Source organism: Oryx dammah, unplaced genomic scaffold (assembly GCF_014754425.2).
Source record: "Oryx dammah isolate SB20612 unplaced genomic scaffold, SCBI_Odam_1.1 HiC_scaffold_11, whole genome shotgun sequence".
NCBI classification, from domain to species: domain Eukaryota; kingdom Metazoa; phylum Chordata; class Mammalia; order Artiodactyla; family Bovidae; genus Oryx; species Oryx dammah.
Window position 1 is genome coordinate 18758743 of NW_024070195.1, and position 25275 is coordinate 18784017.

The 25275-nt window shown below is 39.5% G+C and overlaps 1 protein-coding gene across 1 annotated transcript in view; it reads right to left on the minus strand.

The window, feature by feature from the left end:
- DCDC2 (doublecortin domain containing 2) overlaps positions 1-25275 on the minus strand; it is a 141919-nt gene that overhangs the window by 87183 nt on the left and 29461 nt on the right. The window contains exons 3-5 of the mRNA XM_040249922.1: positions 4963-5039; positions 4702-4833; positions 1651-1797 (exon numbers count right to left, since the gene is read on the minus strand). Of these exons, the coding sequence (XP_040105856.1) occupies positions 1651-1797; positions 4702-4833; positions 4963-5039 (356 nt within the window). The remainder of the gene's footprint in view (positions 1-1650; positions 1798-4701; positions 4834-4962; positions 5040-25275) is intronic.

A 25275-nucleotide genomic window follows, 5' to 3' on the forward strand; every position in this document is an offset into this window, starting at 1 on the left:
ACAAAAAGTACCACTGACTTTCCCAGTTTCACAAAGACCACCAAAACATTTCCAAATTCCATTCCAAAAGATTATTTTTTTTAATTGGAGTATAATTGCTTTACAATGTTGTGTTAGTTTCCGCTGTCCAAAAGATTCTTAATCTTTTCTTATATAGCATTTTAGTTGATGCTTACAAATAAATTTAGTACCACCTTTAACTTTTTATACCACTTAAAATAAAATCCCTAAATTTTTTATTTGCATTTCAAAAAAAAAAAAAGGCATCTCCCAAGCTGAGTGAGGATTTTGCCAGATTGTGTTTAAAACTAAAAATGATAAAGTATTTTTTATCATGTCTCTCATATCTGGTAGAAGCACAGAATGGTAAAACACTGGCATTTATATTCAGGGAGTTTCTAAACCAGTCATTCTCACCAAAAAATTTAAAAACTGCTCTTTCGCCCTAAGTATTTCCCAGATGTCTCTTTACAAGAAAAGATCCAGGTCAAAACCCAGCTGAACCTCTCTGAAAATAAGAAGCCACGGAGGTAAAGGCAAACCTCACTGACCTGCCTGAGAAAGGCCCCCGTGAGCAAGTTTTCTCACCGCCATCAGGTACAAGCACAAGCTCTCACTGCAGTGCGTACTGCAACCCACAGCAGTCTAACCCCGCGCTGCTTCTCAGAGCAACGCTGTGAAGGACTTGATCTCATGGATGGGTAAGGATGGTTGGCAATAAGTCTGGTAAATAGTTCTAAAGTGCTAGAAAGCAATGTGCTCTTTGCGATACTTCAAACACCACCCCTGAAATTCCATTCCACCTATTCCCTATTGAGAAACCCTTGGTTAGTCTCTCCATCAAGCTACACGGGATGACAAATCAATGGAGAACACACTGGTGACATTCTGCTCTATTTCTGTCACATGTCACCCATCCGATTAGGAGCAACTACACAAAGTCAGTTTTCCAGCCAAGTAGACATGGAAAAGCAGCGGCGATGGACCGCAGGGCACCATGAGCAAGCCCAAGGGTCCCTGCAAGCAGGGGCCAAGCCTCTTCATGCAAACGCACGCCTGGGCAGTCCACCTGCTGGGCTGAAAGAAGGCATTCTTCACAAAGGTACGACATCTCATAGAGCAAAAGGGTTCTCTGTGCACTGTGTGCAATTATAAGGGTAACCCTTAAAATTTTGCCTGAAATAACTATACACCCAGCGCTCCACTTATTTGTATAAAAGAAATATCATTTCTGTATTTTACCATTATTATTTTTAAGTAGAAAATATTATTTCTTAACCACCTGTAGATATTTCTCTACACAACTGAAAAATTATTCAATAAAGTTAACGTTTTTAGACTTCTAAAAGCATATGTTATAGAGAAGCTCACTGCCCTGTACCTTTTTCACAAAAATAAATCTTTATATTTATTATAAATTCATAAGTGAATGGCTAAAAAATACTATATAGTCTATCACAGATTCCTCAATATTATATTTTTATGCAATAGTTCTCAACCTCCAATCACAGCAAAATAAATAGCGATCGACATGTATCGGACATCCTTTCCTTTCTAACCGATAAACAAGATTCTAAAACACAGCATAAGATTCAATGCTATTTCAAGTGATAACTAAACTATGAGACATGAGTGAGGATGCAAACGTACCCGTAAGACTTTCTCATCGTCGACTTGTCGAAAAGTAATTCACTGTAAGGCAACTTCTTAAACTTATCTCTGCCAACAGCCACATAAAACTGCCCGTTCTCCAGCTCTGCCCCACTCTCAACCAGTTTTCCTTCTAAAGTGTAGAGTCTGCCAAAATATGAATGCCAGCAATTCAAATGTTAACAAGCATTTCAAGAACCGCTAAAATCACAGTCAATTAAAAACTCTATTTCTAAATTGGCTCATTTGATACTATGCTAAACACTGAATTATAAATGTCTCAAAGTCTTAAGACTCAGCTAAGTACCAGTGCAGATGCAATTACGGTCTAGCTGTACAGAAACCTGACAGTCTAACATAAGGATCCCCTATTGCTGCCATATTTAGAGCTTAGAGGGAGAGAATTAACTTGTAGAGAGAGAGAGAGAGAGAGTGTGTGTGTGTGTGTGTGTGTGCGTGCTCAGTCATGTCCGACTCTTTTGCAACCTCATGGACTGTAGCCTGCCAGGCTCCTCTGTCCATGAAATTCTCCAGGCAAGAATACTGGAGTGGGTTGCTGTTTCGAGAATGTCATACTTTAAATGAAGCTTGGCTTCCACTGAAGTTTGATTCTTCTCTTTATATCCTGTGAGCACTTAGAAAATTTATTTTCTTAATGCACTGTTTAGGTTAACATCCAAGAGCAGCCATCAGACAGAATTTTACATAGAAACACATAGAACTAGGTCAGAAAACAAGAGGTGCGAGGGCAGGAGGTAAAAGAACCCATTGCCAGCATTAATGATGCAGAACTGCATAGCGTGCATGCTTCTCTTTTTTTGCCTTCCGTCATCTTCCCAGAATCAAGGGATTTCACAAGAACCTCCCCTTACTGTAAAACTGTTGCTGCAAACTACAATGTGTTACTTATTAAGAGAACAGTGATAACCTTGCTAGACGATTTAAAGTGTCCACACAGTTTGTTTAAAGAGCAAGAAAAAAACAGACGGCTTAGAAAACCATGCCACAAAGAAGACAATGCATGTTTTTGAAGGTGATAAACAAGAGTTAGGAACTGGAAGGATTTTAAGATGATCGTTTTAAAAGTTCTCAGACTTCTTATATCACAAAATTAAGGGTAGTGACATTTGTAAAGAAAAAAAAAATCCATTGCTCTGTCTGTTTATTTACTGATTATGTGAAAGTCCGTATTGTATGGAGTCAAGAAGTAAAATAAAAGCAGCCACTTAACCCCCTAAAGTGTATTAGTGTTGAGTTAGTATGAAGATGCTAAAGTAACACACTTCTATCCCTACAAGTCTAAATATCAACACTTAACCCAGATAATCTGGCTTTCCTGCCTTGACCTAGACCAAGGCCTCTGGACATTATTGATGTTTTGGATCTGATAATTGTAGGAGAGGTGGGAGGCTGTCCTGGGAATTGTAGGATGTCAACAGCACCCTTGGCCTCTTCACATGGGATGGGAGTAGTAGCCACCTCTAATCCCTATGACTCTGGACACTGCCAGCAGCCTTACTGGTAAATCTGCCCCTGGTGGAGAACCTGTTGGAAACCAACCCCTAGATGGAGGCCTAGACCCATACGTTCTTCTTCTCTCGTTTACCTTCAAAATAGGAAGATCTGAATCCATCATTAACTTTTACAGCTAGAAATTAAAAGACAGCAAAGTTGTGGATCTGGCAACAGCCACGATTTGACTGGTTTTCTCTACAGACAGGTAAAGGACACTGAATAAATTCTAGCCTGTGAACTTAGCCTTCTTTTATGCGACTGTTGCTGACCTGCTTTCTTCCTTTGCTACAAAAAATGAGAATTATAAACAGGGAGTTGAACGAATTTGTGTGGGATGTTTTTGATATGTATACTGATGCCCAGGAATGGTCCAACCATAAGAATTACTCATGTTCTGTTTAGCTCAGTTGTAAGGAATCTGCCTGCAATACAAGAGACCCAGGGTTCAATCCCCAGGACAGGAAGATCTCCTTGAGAAGGAAATGGCCTGGAGAATCTCATGGACAGAGGAGCCTGGAAGGCTGGTCCATGGTGTTGCAAGAGTCGGACACGACTTGGCGACTAAACCACCAGCAGGTATTTTTAACCCACCATTAACCCACCTGTTAAGGGAGGGTGGGGGTGTCCCAAGTGAGCAACATGCAAATCTCACTCATGTCTGGCATTACACTAAGAACTAAGCTTCTCCAACATGGAACTCTGCTCAATGTTATGTGGCAGCCTGGGTGGGAGGCGAGTCTGGGGAGAATGGATACACGTGTCTATATGGCTGAGTTCCTTTGCTGTCACCTGAAACTATCACAATATTGCTCGTTGGCTCTACCCAATACAAAATTAAAAGTTTAAAAAAAAAAAAAGAATTAAGCCTCTCCAAGTATTCACATGTTCAGGGGACATATAACTATATTCTCGTTTCTGTGTTTGTCCTTGCCTGTATTTTATTTCTACTTATCAATTTGTTCACATCAATATATGTATGAATAGGTGTATCTGGGCATGAAATTGTGTTTATATATCTTTGTGTGCTTCAGAGCATTTACTGAGTGGGTTTACATCTGTGTATGTGTCAAAAGACAAAACGATATATATATTTTTTTAAATCAATATATAACTATTGAGATCTGTCTTTACTCCTGATACCAAAATAAAATCCAAAAGGATCAAAGGTTTAAACGAAAGTTAAAACTTGAAAGATGAAAACGTGGGATAATTTTTTATAATCTAGGAGTGAAGAGAACCTAAGTTAATCATAGAACTTAATGATCATAATGAAAGCCTGAAAATTTGACTGCATCAAAATTTAACATAACTGCATGAGAAAAGCAACATAAAAAGTAACAAAAATATAAACTGGAAAACAATGCTACAAGGGATGAATAATTATATGCTCATTTTACAGATAGAGAAACTGAGGCACATAGAGACAAACTAGTGACCTGAAATTCAGATCTAGGGACCAGTGTCTCCAGGGCCTCATGGAAATATCCTCAATAATTCTGAATCCCATACGCTTGCAAGAAGATTACTCTGACATACCTGTGGACAGCCCCACTCCTCAGAGTTATCTTTTCCGTGACCATCTGCAGTACATGATCCCACTGATTCAAGGCTTTTCTAGGAATGAGGAGTCGAGAAGCCGGGTTTATGAGGTCTCCATTTGCAATCAAGCTGAAAAAAAGGCAAAGCCAGAGGTAAACCATTTGACACAGTTATGCCTTTAAACTACAAAAGAAGTCCCAAACCAAAAGGAAACCACCACACTAATTTTGACCCAAAACATGAAGGATTCCAACTTACAAGATAGTGCAGGGTTCCAGAAGTGGTTTTCTAAAGCGAGATGACACATTGATCCTGCTGTGGGTTACTGGTTTTACCTTTAAAAATAAAGAAATAAAAATCATTGTACTTATGTTAGTGTTTTTTTTTTTTCCTATGAGGAAAAACTAGAGGTTTCCAGGGAGCTGGCTGAGAACTGCAATGCCTTTGTTAAAACCTTGCTTTCCCCCACCCCCCCACTTATATAAACCCTCTGTGCTTACCCTCTATTGATGGCATACAGCTTTAACAGAGCTCTCAAGAAAAATTTCCTTTAAGCCTGGGACATATTGCTCATGATCTGTACCAAAAATTGAAACTATTGAGCTATTGTGAGAATTCCAACGCCATTTTTAAAACAGTTCCTTTCTGTCAAATAAAAGTACATAAATGTATAAAATCTTGAATGAAGTGCCCTCCCCCTCCAGGCACGACAGAGTGTTTGGTCATCTCTGCCCATCCACCCACTCCCTAGAGTCACTGGGTCCCTGCCAGGCACTTAACCGCCTCCTGTTCTCCTAAGACTGACTCCATCAACTTTTCTCAGCTTCACTTCCTCCTCTGTTCACCAGCCACACTCTAAACAGCACGTTCCCTTCCCAACCCCCTTGCATCTGGGTGGGTCTGGTCATCTTTTGGGGCCCTTTTGTTTCCAGGGTCCAAGCTGTTGCATCGAGAACCACATGGCCCCTCGGGCACCTTCGACTAAGACAAGGCTTTGGCATTGGTCAAGCCTCTCCTCCTCCCGAATCAACTATTTCTTACATTTCCCACAGCGGATTGTCCAAATCCTCATCTTTCACCCTAAATCCTAAAAACTCACTCCAGGCACACTTACTCTCAGCACATCACCTCCTTCCAAGCTTCAAGAGAATAAAGCTCAACAGGCATGAAGGTTCTCAGCCTCACTTCCCTCCATGCTCACTTCATCTACATCTTCACCACTTTTCTCCTTTGCTATCTGTTTCAGAAGGATCCTGACTGCTTTACAAAGCTAAGCCTGCATGTCTTGATTTTGTCCCCTGCTGCCTGTTCCATTAAATATCTAAGGCCCTCCATCCCCATTGTCTTCAGTTCCTCCCTTGACCCTGTGGCCCTTTCTCTCCTCTTCCTCATTCCTCTCCCTATTTCCTTCCACCCCATCCTCTCCTCAGTCTTCTACAATCTGGATTCCAATGAAAGATAAATCCCAACTCTTTTTTTTTTAATTAGTTATTGTATTTATTTTTGGCTGCGCTTGGGCTTCCTTGCTTCCAGTACCGGCTCTGAGGTGCGTGAACTTCAGCACTTGCAGCACACAGACTCAGCGGTTGCAGCTCACGGGCTCTTGAGCACGGGCTCAGCGGTTGCAGCTCATGGGCTCTCGAGCACGGGCTCAGCTGTTGTGGCACATGGACTTAGTTGTTCCGTGGTGTGTGGGATCTTTCCAGACCATGATTGAACCTGTGTCTCCTGCTTGAAAGGCAGATCCTTGACCACTGGACCACCAGGGAAGCCCTAAATCCCAACTCTTAAGCTTGGCCTACAAGGGCCCCCCATGACCAACACTGCTTACTTGCTTCCCTAATCTTCCACCAAATACTCCTTCCTCCCCAACCCCTAGCCTAGGTGTGCTCTAGGTCAAACCAGCCGACCCCCAATCCATTGTCCAAACGCACTGTGAATCCTCTTCCACACCTCTGCTCATCTTGCCCCTGCCTAAAATGCCCTCCCCTTTCTTCCAGCTTCTGAAATTGCACTCGCTCATCAATACCCAGCTTGGTTATCACCAGTCTTTCCATGTTCATCTTTCTTTAACTTCCTGTCTCAAACTGCTACAGCTACTACAGGATTGATGATCACACTTGCTTAGAGGGCTTTTTTCCCTTCCTGATTTGAAAGGGAACTGATAAATGAAAATAGCCAACATTTACTGCACTATATTTAATGACAAGCACTGTACTAAGGAAATGCATTCTATATCATTAAAACATCAAACCCATGCCCTGAACTAAGTACTTATTATTTAACCCTATTTTACAAACAAAGAAACTAGAGGTTAATCGTTCACTTTGCCTAAAGTCACACATTCTAACGGTCAGAGTTGTCCATACCTATGAACCTCTGCTTGCTTTTCACTTTGGTAGTTATTTTAGAGATAAATTAACCCTAAATAATTTATGCGACTCTCTTCTGCCAAATTATGCCATTTTGAGAGGAACAAGGGGTAAAATCCTTGACTTGCCAGTGCCTAAAACAGTGCTTAGCAACTCCTGTTAGTTGCAAATAAATGTTTACTGAAATTTAATTTAAAAAAACTAATTTAGAATAAAAAATTTTTAATCAATCATAACAATTTTCTTTCATTTTAAACCCAGAGATTCTTGGCCCTAAGCTAACATTTACAGTGATGTTGATTTTTTTTTAAAGTTTAACAGATAATGTATGCACCTGACCAAAATTCAAGTGGTAAAATGGAGGATACAGTAAAAAGGAGGAATATCCCCACCTCCGGTTCCCCAACCACAAAGCTGCAACTAACTTAACGATGTTCATTCAAAGACAGCCTACAGCTACATATGCATATTGTTTTACATAGACATTTTATACATGTAATTTTTAAACACAGGGATCACTTGCTATGTCTATTCTTCTGCATCTTGCTTTTCTCATTTAACAACACACCAGGGAAACTGTTCCACATTGGTAAAGGTTGCTTCATTCTTTATAAAAGCTATGTATATCCATGCTGTGAATGTCCCATAATTTATTTAATCTGTCCCTCAATAACAACCCTTCCAGTTGCTTCTAAGCTTTTGCTCTCACAGGGAATTCCCTGGTGGTCCAGTGGTTAAGTCTCCATGCTTCCACTGCAGGGGGCACAGGTTGGACCCCTGGCAGGCATCCTAAATGCCACATGGTATGGCCAAAATAGGTAATAAACTTTTGCTGTTGCAAATAATGTCATGATAGATTTCCTCACAATATTTATTTGCATGAATATGTAAGTGTATCTGTCAGTCAGTTCAGTCATTCAGTCATGTCTGACTCTTTGTGACCCCATGGACTGCAGCATAGCAGGCCTCCCTGTCCATCACCAACTCCCGGAGCCTGCTCAAATACATGTCCATTGAGTTAGTGATGCCATCCAATCATCTCATCCTCTGTCGCCCCTTCTCCTCCTGCCTTCAATTCTTCCCAGCATCCAGGTCTTTTCCAGTGAGTCAGTTCTTCGCATCAGTATTGGAGTTTCAGCTTCAGCACCAGATCTGCCAATGAATATTCAGGACTGATTTCCTTTAAGATAGACTGATTGGATCTACTTGCAGTCCAAGGGACTCTCAAGAGTCTTCTCCAACACCACAGTTCAAAAGCATCAATTGTTCACTGTTCAGCTTTCTTTACAGTCCAACTCTCACATTCATACATGACTACTGGAAAAACCGTATCTTTGACTAGATGGACATTTGTTGGCAAAGTAATGTCTCTGCTTTTAAATATGCTGTCTAGGTTTGGTCATAGCTCTTTTTCCAAGGAGCAAGCGTCTTTTAATTTCACAGCTGCAATCACCATCCACAATGATTTTGGAACCCAAGAAAATAAAGTCTATCACTGTTTCCATTGTTTCCCTATCTATTTACCATGAAGTGATGGTACCAGATACCATGATCTTTCTTTTTTGAATGTTGAGTTTTAAGTCAGCTTTTTCACTCTCCTCTTTCATTTTCATCGAGAGGCTGGTTAGTTCCTCTTTGCTTTCTGCCATAAGGGTGGTGTCATCTGCATATCTGAGGTTATTGATATTTCTCCAAGCAATCTTGAATCCAGCTTGTGTTTCATCCATCCCGGCATTTCACATGATGTACTCTGCATATAAGTTAAATAAGCATGTTGACAATATATAGCCTTAATGGACTCCTTTCCCATTTGAACCAGTCTGTTGTTCCATGCCCAGTTCTAACTGTTGCTTCTTGACCTGCATACAGATTTCTCAGGAGGCAGGTAAGGTGGTCTGGTATTCCCATCTCTTTCAGAATTTTAGAGTTTGTTGTGATGCACACAGTCAAAGGCTTTGGCATAGTCAATGAAGCAGATGTTTTTCTGGAATTCTTGTGCTTTTTTGATGATCCAACGGATATTGACAATTTGATCTCCTGTTCCTCTGCCTTTTCTAAATCCAGCTTAAACATCTGTAAGTTTTCGGTTCATGTACTGTTGAAGATTGGATTGGAGAATTTTGAGCATTACTTTACTCGTGTGTGAGGTGAGTACAACTGTGCAGAAGTTTCAACATTCCTTGGCATTGCCTTTCTTTGGGATTGGAATGAAAACAGACCTTTTCCAGTCCTGTGGCCACTGCTGAGTTTTCCAAATTTGCTGGCATATTGAGTGCAATACTTTCACAGCATCATCCTTTACGATTTGAAATAGCTCAACTGGAACTCCATCACCTCCACTAGCTTTGTTCATAGTGATACTTCCTAAGGCCCACTTGACTTCACATTCCAGGATGTCTGGCTCTAAGTGAGTAAGCACACCATCGTGGTTATCTGCATCATTAAAATCTTTTTTGTACAGTTCTTCTGTGTATTTTTCCCACCTCTTTTTGATATCTTCTGCTTCTGTTAGGTCCATACCATTTCTGTCCTTTATCGTGCCTATCTTTGCATGAAATGTTCCCTTGGTATCTCTAATTTTCTTGAAGAGATCTCTAGTCTTTCCCTTTCTATTGTTTGCCTCTATTTCTTTGCACTGATCGCTGAAGAAGGCTTTCTTATCTCTCCTTGCTATTCTTTGGAACTCTGCACTCAGATGGACATAGCTTTCCTTTTCTCCTTTGTCTTTTGCTTTTCTTCTTTTCTCAGTTATTTGTAAGGCCTCCTGAGACAACTATTTTGCCTTTTTGCATTTCTTTTTCTTGGGGATGGTTTTGATCACCACCTCCTGTACAATGTTACAAACTTCCATCCATAGTCCTTCAGGTACTCTGTCTATCAGATCTAATCCCTTGAATCTATTTGTCACTTCCACTGTATAATCATAAGGAATTTGATTTAGGTCATACCCAAATGGTCTAGTGGTTTTCCTTACTTTCTTCAACTTAAGTCTGAATCTTGCAATGAGTTTATCTGTAGAATATACTCTTGTATCTGTAGAATACATTATTCTACAGAGTATCTACAGAATACATTATCAGAATTGAGAAACTACTGAAATAAAGAAGAGGTAGTCTTTTTCAGTTTAATGGAATGATCCCAAGTCACTTGATTTATTTAGCTCATACTATAGTATAGCTTTGGAAGAAAAGCTATGACCAACCTAAACAGCATATTAAAAAGCAGAGACATTACTTTGTCAACAAAAGCCCGTCTAGTCAAAGCTATGGTTTTTCCAGTAGTCATGTACGGATGTGAGAGTTGAACCATAAAGAAAGATGAACGGTGAACAATTGATGCTTCTAAACTGTGGTGCTGGAGAAGACTCTTGAAAGTCCCTTGGACTGCAAGGAGATCAAATCAGTCCATCCTAAAGGAAATCAATCCTGACATTGGAAGGACTGATGCTAAAGCTGAAACTCCAATACTTTGGCCACCTGATGAGAAGAACTGACTCATTGGAAAAGACCCTGATGCTGGGAAAGATTGAAGGCAGGAGGGGAAGGGGACAACAGAGGATGAGATGGTTGGATGGCATCACAGACTCGATGGACATGAATTGGAGAAAGCTCCAGGAGTTGGTGATGGACAGGGAAGCCTGGCATGCTTCAGTCCATGGGGAGGCAAAAAGTCGAACATACTGAGCAACTTAGCTGAACTGATAGATATGCTATTTTCCAGAAAATATTCCAGAATTATTTAATTGCAAATGAATCTTTGCATGTGTGAAGGACAGGCCTTTCTGATTCCACATCTATGCAGTATCTTCCTCATGATACCCTGCCCATCTCTGAATAATGCCGCCCCGGCCACTGGGCTTCAAACTTCTGCCACATCCCTGGTTCTCTATTGCCCTTCCTTGCCTTTTTTGTTTTTTAAATAACATTTACCATCATCTAACATATCATACACTTTACTTAATCTAGTTTTTAATTTATTGTCCCTACTGTTACTTCACAGTAACTCTCAATGTTAACTAGTAAGGTACTAAGCACATACTTCATACCAATCGTCATTTTTTCAAATGGTTGCTTGACCTTGATTGCTTAATACCCTGTTGGATTGTTGAATTAAAGATGAAGGTGAATACATTATAAAAACAAATAACTTTGAAAATGCATGGTGAGTTGTCTGATACATGCTATTTTTCTTGACTGCATACTTGTCTACAGTTACTATACATAGAAATTCAAAAATAGATGATTTTTTGAATAATTATATAACTTTATTCTAAGTGTATATATTGCTTCTTGAATTAAATCAAACCATCTGTCTTGAATAAGCTGCTTTTGTCATTCAGTATGACAAAAATATTCCCAAAATGTTCATGATTAACCAGTGCGAATTGAAGATTAACCTTAAATATACATTTCTTTGAATCATTATATGTAATTAACTAATGTCTGTTTCCAGATATGGTAACAAAAGAATTTGAAAACACAATCCAAGTAATATATTTGAATTGAAAAAATATGTAAGACCATTGTATAAAACAAATAGGATTTTTGAGGGGAAAAAAGTACCATTTTTCACTAAAAATGCAATTTTTCTAATTGTCATTTTAAATAATAACTTAAATCACTAAAGAATTAAGCAAATCAACTACATAGAAAAGGAACTTTCCGAGAGCTCATATCAGGAATCAAGTGTTGGTCACTTGGTGCTAATCTGTTGGACACGACTGAGCAACTTCACTTTCGCTTTTCACTCTCATGCATTGGAGAAGGAAATGGCAACCCACTCCGGTGTTCTTGCCTGGAGAATCCCAGGGACAGAAGAGCCTGGTAGGCTGCCATCTCTCTGGTCGCACAGAGTCGGACACAACTGAAGAGACTTAGCAGTAGCAGCAGCAGAAGAGATACTGTGGCTTAGACAGAAGAAGCGTAATAATGAATTAGAATATATTTTTTTAAATGTACATTTTCTTATTAGCCTGTACAGTTTCCCATGTCCTTTGAAAATAATGTTTGAAAGATGAAAATAACATTAAGTATCAATACACCTGCCCCAAAGGACAGAGTACCGGTACTCCCACTCGGACCCCCAGTGGACCAGGAATGTCTTGTTGATGAGCATCCTGGCCAGCGTTAGGTGTGTGGTCTGTGACTATGGAAGCAAGTTAAATGAAACAGCATCCATGCAAAACCCAGACTTTCATTTTGGACCCAGCAGAATGCATACTCCTGGTTGCCTTGACCAGTGAGTGAGGGAACCACTACCAAGCAAACGAAGGACATGCTTATAGCGCTCCTCTCATCTTGATTCTGCACAGGGTTCAACACTGTCTTAGAAAAACCCAGTTTGAGAAGGAGCTTAGCCTGGTGAATCAGAGACAGGAGTCATTCCCTGAGTGGAAACTAGGTAGGTAGATAAAGAAATAGATAGACAGACAGACTAAATACTTGGCTAACATTTTTTTGGAAATAGTCTAAACATACATTTGGAAATACTTCAGAGTCCAAGGTGGCAAAGCGACTTAACTTGTGTTCACTCTGCTAGAATAGAACAAGCCAGGTCTTTGGATATAGAGCACATGTACCTTCCAATATATCACTTTCCCTCTGGTATCTTATTTAGATTGTGTTTATATCATAAGTGGCCATACCAAAGCAAAATAATAATAACAATAAGCAGGAAAAAAAAGTTATGTGAATTTGATGTCTATCATTTAATTTAGTCAAATTCCATGTGATACTTGGACAGTACTGCAGCTGGGTCAAATTCAAGTTAAAACCTGCATGACCTTAAAAATATTAATTTTTATTAAAAATAAACTCAATGAAACTAAAATTGTGGTTGTGAAAAGACATACCTGGATTGATAAAATCAAGATCTACAAACTGAGGAACTGAGTAAAGGTCTGAAATTCTGAACTCCAGGACTGATTGCAAATTCAATGCCTCACACCTCATTTTCTTACTCTGTAAAAATAAGGATAATCCTGCTAAACTTGCCCAGAGGGATGCTCCATGAGCTAATTAATGAAGTGGCAATACCACTCCCTGGGGCTGTTAGGCTGAATGCTTCAGAGACTCCACCAGCCTCAAAACTCAGCACTCACCACCTCTTGAAACCCCAGGCCAAGTAAACCAATGTGAGGCTAAGGACCTGAGGAAATGATGCTGTTAAAGGACACCCTCATGAAAATCTAAAGACCTCTGGTCTCTGGTTAAAAAAAAAAAAAACTCTTGATACAATTAAAAGATTGAATTTTAAACTGCTTTTTAAAAAATATATCATGTTTTTATAACCGTCCATATAAAAACTGTCCTTTTATAACTAAATCCAGAAGACTTAGGCTTTTAGGCACAAAAACATACTGAAGTTACTCATTGGCAACATACAGCTCAACCCACACAAAGAGCCTTCAACTTTTAGACCAAGTCCATGCATCCTGGACTTGGGTATTTGAGATCATATTTGAGCTCGCCCCATTTCTTCATACTCTTAACCTCATTTCTTCACACACTTCATACTCTGGCCCCATTTCTTCATAATCTAACCTCATTTCTCACTATCTTACCACCTACCCTTCACTCATCTGGATACAATTCTCTCCTCAGAAATCCCATATCATCTTGTCTGAATCTCTCAGATATTTTCCACAGGTATAACATATTTCCCTTATATTATCAATATTTTCATGTACTGCATCTCTCTTCTATTTATTTATTTTTAGTATAGAACTTCAACTGTAACTCCAATATCCATTCATGGTGCTGTGGACACAGAATTCACTCAGTAAATACTTCTTTAAATTGAAGTAGTTAATTCACAGTGTTGTATTAATTTCAGGTGTACAGCAAGGAGATTCACACACATGTACATATTCTTTTTCACATTCCTTTCCTTGACAGATTATCATAAGATACTGAGTATAGTTTCTTGTGCTATACAGTAGGTCCTTGCTGTTTATCTATTTTATATATAGTAGTGCTTGTATGTTAATGTCAAACTCCTAATTTGTTTACCCTCCTTTCCTCTTTGGTAACCATAAGTTTATTTTCTACGGATGTGAGTCTACTTTTGTTTTGTGGATATGTTCATTGGTGCGATTGTTTTAGATATCACATTTAAGTGATATCATATGATATCTGTCTTTCTCTGTCAGACTTAATGATCATCCCTTGTAATGATAATCTCCAGGTCCATCCATATTGTGGCAAATGGCATTATTTCATTCATTTTTGTGGCTGAGTAATAGTCCACTGTGTATGTGTGTGCACATTTGTGTGTATGTGTAGGTATGGGAGGGGGATATCTTCAGAAAAAAAATTAAACAAAATTAGGACCAATTATTTTGAGCACATACCATGCCCAGAACTGCATCAAACACTGTCCGTATTTACCCTGATTTTTCACAATATCTTTGTTAGTTTTTTCAGATAAATTTATAATTGTAAAATACATCAAAATTTATTACGTGCTTTCATTTATAGTGATGTTTGTTCCTCAAAATAATACGAAGAGGTTAGTATTATTCCAATTATATAGAAAGGAAAAGATGACCCTATCCACCCCTCAAGGTCACACAGAAAGCAAAGCAACAGTCTCATGGGTCCACTTCTGATTTCCAGCCTAGAGTTCATTCCTACTAATGTTGCTCAAGGCAGAAATAGTAGACACATATTTGCACCCATTTAAATAAGATTTTTCTTGAATTATATACAACTAAATATCCATAAACATTTCTATATATTGGCATATCTAGACCACCCTTATTCAGTGGTTCCAGCATCTTCTCAAGATCATTCAAGTTTCTCCCCCCTTTGCTGCTACCTGTAAAATATTCCTTACATGATTATATCAGTACAATTTATGGGACTTCAATGGAACAAAAATTGAAATCTGTTAACCCTTGAAATTTTAGAAATTCCAGAAAGGCAAGGCAGTGACAAAGTCAGCACAGCCTTGTTATATAATAATGAAAAATTCTAACCACTCTAACTTAAGCGACAATCTAGTTATAGGAGATGTCTCTAATTATAATGAACCAGCTGTTTAGAACATTCCCAGAAGGGTCCAATTAGTTTCTCTGAGCTGATGAAACCACTCATCTCTACCTCGGTCCTCTACAGGTCCCCATGTTGTTGTACCCAGTCCAGGGGCTGATTCCCAGAAGAAAGGTTAGGATTCATCTGTTGGGTATGAATTATCATCTTATTCAGAGGGTCATTTTCCTGCCAATAACAGATATCTTAGCATCAGTTTGCATATTTGTCTTTTGAACTGTTCTCTAAATGAATGTCTCTCTTCGCTGAAGCAGGAAAACAACTCAAATTCACAAAGAATATGACTATTCAAAACAGCAAGGTAAAAGATTTCTCTTTAGCATAAAAGTGACCCCAAAGTTACAAGTCATTATATATTTGTCTAAATCTAGAGAATATGTAACGCAAAGAGTGAGCCCTAATGTAAACTATGAACCGTGGGTAATTATGATGTGTCAGTGGAGGTTCATCAATGGTAACAAATTTACCACTCTCGTGGGTGATATTGATAAGAGGGAGGCTATGCACATGTAGACAAAAGGTATATGGGAGATGTCTGTACTGCCCCCCACCCCCCGCCCAGTTTTGCTGTGACCCTAAAATTGCTTTAAAACATAATGTCTAAAAAATTTTTTTAACTTTTAAAAGTGACCCAAAAGATAATATATCCATCATTCGTAATATCTTTCTTGAAAAACTCAGGTGTAACCATATATTTAAATGTGTATATACTGCTAAATCTTTTTGTCTGCAAAAACAAATGACCACCAATTTTCATCAAATTTTGAACCATCAAATTAACTTCCCAGCATATCACAAATTTTTAAACTGTTGGCATTCTGGTTTAATTTTCTCTCTTCTGTGCTTTGTGGAATATTTTAAAAGACCAGATAATCCTAAGCATTCTGAATATATAATGTTAAACCTCTCATTTACTTACTAACTTTATTCTAAAATAATTATTTGCAATGGGAACTCTATCTTATAGCAAAACCCAATAGGACTTGAGTCATTTTTAAGGCATTCATAAGTAAGTCAGCATGGGTTTCCCTAATGCTATGCTGAAGAGAATAATATGACCCTCATAAAGTTAAAAAATAACCAATTAACTCAAGAGCACCCTTAGGAGAAATTACGGGAACCACCACTAACAAAGCATTGAAAACGAAACGTTTTTATTGTCAGACTTTTCTTTACTATTTCTTCTTAACTTACTATCCCTTGCTTACTATTTCACTATTGTCATTTTTGTTTGGTTTGTTTTCCCAAATGGGATTCTGGTTACCAAACCAATCCAGGCAGTGGACTGTAAAATTTCCACTAAGAATGCAGAGCAGCTGGAAGTGTATACATAACAACGCAAGATGAAAGTTAGCAATGTGGAGCATGCAGGAGCAGTCCAGGTGGGCTGAGTACAACCTCCAGCCGCATTTAAATAAGTCATTTAGTCCCCAGGATTCCCACTGAAGAACGTGCCAACTGTACAGGACCTACCTGCAGTCCTTCATAAACACTAAGAGAGCTATTAACCTACATCTTATGATGCTAGAAAGTAACTGTGTTGTGCTTAGTCGCTCAGTCGTGTCCGACTCTATGAGACCCCGTGGACTGTAGCCCGCCAGGCTCCTCTGTCCACGGGGATTCTCCAGGCAAGAATACTGGAGTGGTTGCCATGCCCTTCTCTAGGGGATCTTCTCAACCCGGGGATCGAACCCAGGTCTCCTGCATTGTAGGTGGATTCTTTACCACCAGGGAAGCCAAGAAAGTAATGAAGTGCTCAAAAAAGTGTTAATCTGATGTTAGTTGCTCAGTTGTGTCCAACTCGGCCACCCTGTGAACTGTAGCCCACCAGGCTCCTCTGCATATGGGATTCTATCTGTACATGGAGTGGGTAGCCATTCCCTTCTCCAGGGGATCTTCCTGATCCAGGGATGAACCCAGGTCCCCTCACTACAGGCAGATTCTTTATTGGCTGAACCATGCCACAGAGAAGCCATCTTGAAAGAGCCCCCATGGGCAAAACAGGAATAATTTAAGTAACAAAATGAAACATGTTGTTGCTGGATCTTATCCCAGAGAATAAAATAAATATCCACAAGTCCATATTGGTATAAAGAAATAACTGAATGAATGAATGAACAAATAAATGTGAGAAAAAGGACAACTCTCCCATATGCTAGAATTCCAACAATTACATGTAGAAGGCACAATGGACATAGGAAATTACCATTAGGTAAACAGCACTGTAATAATTGTTGCAGGCAGGAACTATCCGTGGATGGCAAAATTTGTGGGTAAAATCCTGAATGATAAGAAAAAATATATTTGCATAGTTTCACAGCATCTCCCCTCAAAATATCTGATAATCACAAAGGAAAAACACTAACTCTACAGTGGAGAATGCTATTAAATTCCATCTTAACCAAGAGATCAAAATGGATATCATTAAGAAGAAGACATATCAGCATTATATACTCTAAGAAAAAATATAAATTAAAAAAGGATTAATTCTCCAAGATGCAATCAAGGGATTTCCCTTCCCAACTTCTTCCTAGAGCATGTACTTTATAAAAACTTGCAATTATAAGCACTTTCTCCTCTCTTTGAAAGGTATGTACAATCTTTCTGAAGATTGAGATAGGCCTTATGGTGACTGCAGCCATGAAATTAAAAGACGCTTACTCCTTGGAAGAAAAGTTATGACCAACTAGATAGTATATTCAAAAGCAGAGACACTACTTTGCCAACTAAGGTCCGTCTAGTCAAGGCTATGGTTTTTCCAGTAGTCATGTATGGATGTGAGAGTTGGACTGTGAAGAAGGCTGAGCTCTGAAGAATTGATGTTGGAGAAGACTCTTGAGAGTCCCTTGGACTGCAAGGAGATCCAACCAGTCCATTCTGAAGGAGATCAGCCCTGGGATTTCTTTGGAAGGAATGATGCTAAAGCTAAAACTCCAGTACTTTGGCCACCTCATGAGAAGAGTTGACTCATTGGAAAAGACTGTGATGCTGGGAGGGATTGGGGGCAGGAGGAGAAGGGGACGACAGAGGATGAGATGGCTGGATGGCATCACTGACTCAATGGACGTGAGTCTGAGTGAACTCCGGGAGTTGGTGATGGACAGGGAGGCCTGGCGTGTTGTGATTCATGGGGTCTCAAAGAGTCAGACACAACTGAGCGACTGAACTGAACTGAACTGAACTTGCCAACTTTATGACCCGATAATGTCTCTCTCAAAGATCTAGTACATAAATATCAAGGGAGATAACACCCTTATCTTTCACTTTCTGTTGAGGGACAGAAGCCTAATTTCAGTGCATACATTACTTCAAGCTGCAAGCTAGTTCCTTTCATAAAGATATGAGTATTATAGCTTTTCTTCTGCATAAAGCTAACCCAGATAGTCAAACTAACCCAGGTAGTCACCCCAAATACCAGATGAATTGACAATGAACAGTGTGTGATCAATGGTGCTTTCAAGTCCTCACATTTTGGACCAGTTATTATCCTGAAAACATGTCTGTTACATTTCTCCAACAGTACCTTCTGATGGGATGCACTGAGCAGGACACAAGATCATTTCTTGAAATTCTTGTCAAAAAATAAATAACCTCAATCCAATCACAAGAAAACATCAGGCAAACCCAAACTAAAGGGACATCCTACAAAAGAGCCGTCCTTCACAGTTGTGAAACGGTTAGTCATTTTCGTGTCTGACTCTTTGCGACCCCGTGAACTGTATGTAGCCCACCAGGCTCCTCTGTCCATGGGATTCTCCAGGCAGAATACTGGAGTGGGTTGCCATTTCCTTAGTTGTGAAGGTCATGAAAAACTGAGGAGCCATTAGTAAATCCATTAGTAAAAACTTAGGCAACATGATAAATTAAAAGCAGTGAGGAACCCTGGATGGGATCCTGGACCTGAAAAAAAGACTTTGGCGCAAAACCCTCCTAAATTTGAATAAGATTTGTAAATTAGGTCATTGTATCAATTTTTATTTCCTGCTTTCAGTAATGATTCTATGGCTATGGACAGCGTTAACTGAGGAAGCTGGGCGAAGTAAAACATACAAGAAATTCTCTGTACTCTTTGGCAACCTTTATCTGAAATGATTTCAAAATAAAAAGCTAAACAAGTATAATCGTAAATATCCCTCACCATAACTACCCACTCCAGTATTCTTGCCTGGGAAATCCCATGGACAGAGGAGCCTGGTGGACTGCAGTCCATGGGGTTGCAAAAGAGGCGGACACGCCTCAGTGATTGAACAACTGAAGATCTGATACACAGGAGTCCTCCTTTGCCCAGTCTTCCCCTCCTTCGCCCTGTTTTCTCTCAATAACTGTGCACAACTCTGCACTTAAAATGTAACGTACAAAAATACTTCCTGAGATAACCAGCAACGGTTGTCACTTGTAACTAGAGTAAACTTGAGCATTTGTGTTATATGCTTACATCTGGTTTTTGGTTTAGTTTCAAAGAAACTTGACCCTCTATTACTTTATTAAACCAAGAGACACAATTTGGAAAGAACAACAACAACAACAAAAGTCATCCTAAATTTGACACTAAATTAATAATTTCTTGCACCACTAAAACAGAGAAGCAAGCGCAGTTATCTCTGAGATCAGTCTTGAGTTTTGTCCCTCGTTGGCAAAAAGTGGTGGAGGGAGGATCTTATTTCACATACCAGGCTTACTAGCTCAGAACAATAAGAAACAATGGTTTGTTGTTAACCAGTGAACCTCAGTTAATTGGGAAAATATTTGCAATCCCTTAGGGTAGAACTAGGTCAAAAGAACCTCACCTCCACATCAAAATTGCACCGTGCAGGAGGTCAAAGCACATGATGTAAATAAAGAAGAATGTTCAAGGTTCAGTGAGGTTTTATTTCTCAAAAAGCAGCAGTTCAAGACTATCAATGGTACAATGACCCTCCCCTCTGTAAGGAACCCTCCCTTCTGTGGGCTTATCTCCAGGCCCCCCAAACCCAGACCCCTACTCCCCACCCCTCCCACCCCCTGCCACCACCCCTCTCCACCTCTGCAAAAAAATATCTTCACCGGAGAACCAAATACCTTCACTGGAGAACCAAGACAAATGACGGTGTAATTCTTTTAAGTAAAACACACAAAGAAGTAAAATCTATATTTGGCCCAGACCTTGTATTAAGACCTAAGATCTTCAAAAAAAAAAACCAATAGTTTATGATTCCTTTGTGTCTCACTTGTAAATCACTGTTAGTAAGAAAATCAAAGTCTGTTCCGTCTTTGTCCCATCTTTTTCATACTTCATTTCCTTCTCTATCTGGAATGCTTGGATGAGGGCAACCCATTCAAGAACAATGGCATTTGGGTCATTCTGGTATCTAAACTGGGCTTCCCAGGTGGCGCTAGTGGTAAAGAACCCGCCTGCCAGTGCAGAAGACATAAGAGACATGGGTCCAATCCCTGGGTAGGGAAGACTGCCTGGAGGAGGGCATGGCAACCCACTCCAGTATTCTTACCTGGAGAATCCCATGGACAGAGGAGCCTGGCAGGCCACAGTCCATACAGCCACAAAGAGTCGGACACGACTAAAGCAGCTTAGCACACACTTAGCGTGGTATCTAAACTATTTGGGCTGCAACACAAGCGACAGAAGAAAGGGCTTCATATCAAAGGCAATTAAATAAGGCCAAGTTCATTCTACTTCCAATCTGACTGCTGCAGGGAAAGCTTTGGAATCAGGAGGTCCCAGAAGTGAATTGAATTAATCCAAAACCAAAATCTTCAGAGAACCCATGTGGTTCAAACTCAAACACTCCACCTAGTAAGGGAACAAGATGTTCACTTCCTCATATACTGCCTCTTTCCTTCTCAAGTAAAGGGACTCGCTCACAGGCCACCATCTTTAATTACTCCATGAACAGTTCAGTTTTTTTTTTTAATTTAATAATAAGGAAAAGGCATTTTATTTTAAATATAGCAGTGTGTACATGTCAAACCCAAACTCCTGATCTATCCCTCCCCCGTCCCCCTCCCATCCTGGTAACCATAAGTTTGTTCTCTAAATCTGTGAGTCTTTCTCTGTTTTATAAATATGTTCATTTGCGCTATTTTTTAAGATTCTGCATATAAGCTATCATATGACATTTGTCTTTGTCAGACTTGATGCTTTTGAACTGTGGTGTTGGAGAAGACTCTTGAGAGTCCCTTGGACTGCAAGGGGATCCAACCAGTCCATCCTAAAGGAGATCAGTCCTGAATATTCATTGGAAGGACTGATGTTGAAGCTGAAACTCCAATACTTTGGCCACCTGATGCAAAGAGCTGACTCATTTGAAAAGACCCTGATGCTGGGAAAGATTGAGGGCAGGAGGAAAAGGGGATGACAGAGGATGAGATGGTTGGATGGCATCACCGACTCAATGGACATGAGTTTGAGTAAACTCCAGGAGTTGGTGATGGACAGGGAGGCCATGGGGTCTAAAAGAATCGGACATGACTGAGTGACTGAACTGAACTGAACTGACTTATTTCACTTAGTATGATAATCCCTATGTTCATCTATGATGCTGCAAATAACATTATTTCATTCTTTTTAATGGTTGAGTAACAGTCTATTCTATTGTACTGGGTCAAAAAGTTTGAGTTTTTCTGTAAGATCTTGTGGAAAAATCCAAATGAGCTTTTCGGCCAGCCCAGTATCTGTGCACCATATCGTCTTTATCCATTCATCTGTCAATGGACGTTTAGGTTGCTTCCATGTCTCGGCTACTGTAAACCCAGTGGTGCCACGAACACTGGGATGCATGCATCCTTTTGAACCATGTTTTTCTCCAGATACACCCCCAAGAGTGGGATTGCTGGATCAAATGGTAGCTCTATTTTAGTTCCTTAAGGAACCTCTATACTTCTCTCCATAGTGGCTATACCAATTTGCATTCCCACCAACAGAGTAAGAGGGTTCCCTTTTCTCCACACCCTCTCCAGCACTTACAGTTTGTAGATATTTTGATGATGGCCACTCTAACTGGCGTGAGGTGATAACTCACTGTAGTTTTGATTTGCATTTCTCTAATAATTAGAAATATTGAGCATCTTTTCAAATGCCTCTTGGCCATCTGCATGTCTTCTTCGGAGAAATGTCTCTTCAGGTCTTCTGCCCATTTTTTGATGGGGTCATTTGTGGTTTTATTGATATTGAGCTGCATGAGCTGTTTATAAATTTTGGAGACTAATCCCTTATCCGTAACATTGCTTGCAAATATTTTTTCCTATTCTCTTCTCTCCAAGAATAGTTTGTGCATTACAATAAATAATAAATTATAAAGTCCTTCTGATTGGAAAAGCAGCATGGAATGTAGGTCCTGATGCCCTCTGGAGAAACTCTGAAGGTCTTGAAACCTCAAACCATCCACCTTGGGAGGGTAAATTAGGCTTTGACCCACCTGAAAAGACAGAGGAGGCTTTGTCCTCTACCCTGAAAGACAAGATGTCCCTCACATCCTAAAGACATCACAGGGGAGTCCTGCTGTCCCCATCTCTACAAGGCAGTTATGCAAAGAATGAGTCAAAGATTTCAGTTACATTAGCACTTCTAGTCCAAAAGTTTTAAACAAATGTGTTCCACAAAAGCTTGTTACTCCAAGGTACATTGAGCAGGTGGAGAGGATTGTTATTATCTTTTAAAATAAATTACAAGAGAAAATCCAGCACATTTTTCTCATGACATCTCTCTCTCTTCTTTGTTACCACACTCAGATCTCAGCTTGCAATAGGGTTTATATTAGCATTATATCAAGGCCCTGTTTATTAAAAAAAAAAAAAGAAAGAATACTATACATGTAAGTGGGAGATGGGAGCTTCCCTGATGGCTCAGATGGTACAGAATCTGCCTGCAATGCAGGAGACCTGGGTTCAATTCCTGGGTTAGGAAGATCCTCTGGAGAAGGGAATGGCAACCCACTCCAATATTCTTGCCTGGAGAATCCCATGGACAGAGGAGCCTGGCGGGCTACAGTCCATGGAGGTGCAAAGAGTCAGATAAGACTTAGTGATTACACTATTAAGTGGGAGAGGAGTCACATTTATTTGACCATATCTCTGATGTATAAATAAAATTTAAAAGACTAAAAACCATGTCAGTCTCACAATCTCCCTATTCCTTTTTTCTTCTTCTTTTTTAAAAGACATTTACTGGTTTTCTTTTTCTGGCAGTGCTGGGAGGCATGCAGGATCTTAGTTCCCCAACTAGGGATCGAACCCATGCCCCCTACATTGGGAGCACAGAGTTTTAACCACTGGACCACCAGGAAAGTCCTACCTCCCTATTCTTAATACCATAATATTTACTTGCTGTTACTTCAGGTCTCCCTTTCCCACTGCCGTGGCAAAACTAAGGCCACAAACTAATATAATTTCTCTTTATTACCATCACACGTGGGACAGTGCAATTTCAATTGTTGATCAAGTTTCGTGCAAAGTTCCAAAGCCCCCAAAAAAAGAAAGAAGGAAAAAAGAGAAAATTTCTGTTCTGGTCACCTGAAATAATGGATGCAGCATATGTACCTATGCATAACTGGCAATTTTGTTAGTAAGCACATCTGTACAAAACTTCCAATTCTCCCTGTTGATGGAGAAGAAAAGAGATATGGATAATCAAAGCATTCAGTAATACAAAAGTCATTTAAAATCTAAATCAGCCTTTTTAATTTGCCAATGTATTAATTATCTCCCCTTTTGACTGAAACTAACATCTACATGAATGTTTATTTCTAGAATTCATAAACCAGCAAAAAGATGTCCCCTCAGCACTTCTAGGATAGTAGAAAAACCAGTCCAAATTTTAAAGTTTACTGTAGATGATCCATAACATTGAAAATTACACAGACATTAAGAGCTATTAAAAGGACTGACATATATCTTTACAAGGAGAGCAGATAAAGAAATCAGTTTAGTGGGAAAAAAACAAAAACATGATATCAAAAAATGGTATCATTCATTATCAGTAAAAACCAAGAATGTATGCAGAACTTCTACTGACATTCTAATTTAACCCTTGCTTATTCTGGTTATAGGATTTGTTGCCCGCCGTCTCCTCAGACAGTTCACTCTGTCAGTCAGTGTTTTTCATATCTCTATTTCTGCAGCACATTGCAGGCAACAACAGCAGACATCTATGGAGCCCCCCACATGACCCTGAACAAGTCAGTCAGGGTTCCTAGACTATGAGAGCTTACGATTAACTGCATAGTATGCGTTTGATGAATTGAGCTGAACTGAATTAAAAGGAAACCCAGGTTAGAACAGGTGCTGCTGTCATCAAGAATTCAGAGTTGAGGACACTGAGGCCATATAGCAACCCAGCCAGGACTTCGAACTCTTAACTCCTGAGATTTTTCTACTTTAAATAATAAGCATCTTATTTTCATTTCTACTGACACTTTCTCTGTGAACCCTACACTTACTTAAAACTAATCTCTTCTAGTATCTTCAGCATCTTTAGCAACTGACAGCATGTGATTTATGTGAATTTCATATACATCATTAGTTTTCATTGCAGTGACCCATTTTTAATGAATCCCTTAACACTAATGAAGATATGGGGTGTTACTAGCAACCAAAATGAATATTCTTTTAACAACAAGAAAACACAGCCTAGTGAATGTGCTAATATGTCTTCCCACTTGCATTTCTTTGTCTCTGCTTAATATATATTTAGCTTGATTTATACTTTAATGCCCCACATTTGTTATTCTCCAACAGATGGCTAAGATGGCAAATGCAAAGAAACGAGGTCCAGATGAATATCCTTCCATTTTCAAGGAAGAAAATATAGACTACCTTCTAAGTGTAGTATAAATTCCCTGACAATGAACAAGAATAGTTTACATGTCAGAAGATGTCTAACAAATAGTATTTGTTCAGGAAGCAAAGAGGAATACTTTCTTCAAGAGCATACATCCCCTCCACATCTACAGAAACTTAAGAAGCTTGCCTGCTCAGTCACAGAGTAATTCTAAGTCCCCTGCCTATTGGCACTGGGTTGTTGACAACTGTGGATTTTACAGTGGATTCCCCTGTGGAGATTCACCTTTACAGTTATTAGATCTCAAGGTAATAAAGAGTTTGGATTCCTGTAAAGTACACTACAAGGGACATTAAACTAGCTGTGCTTTGGATAG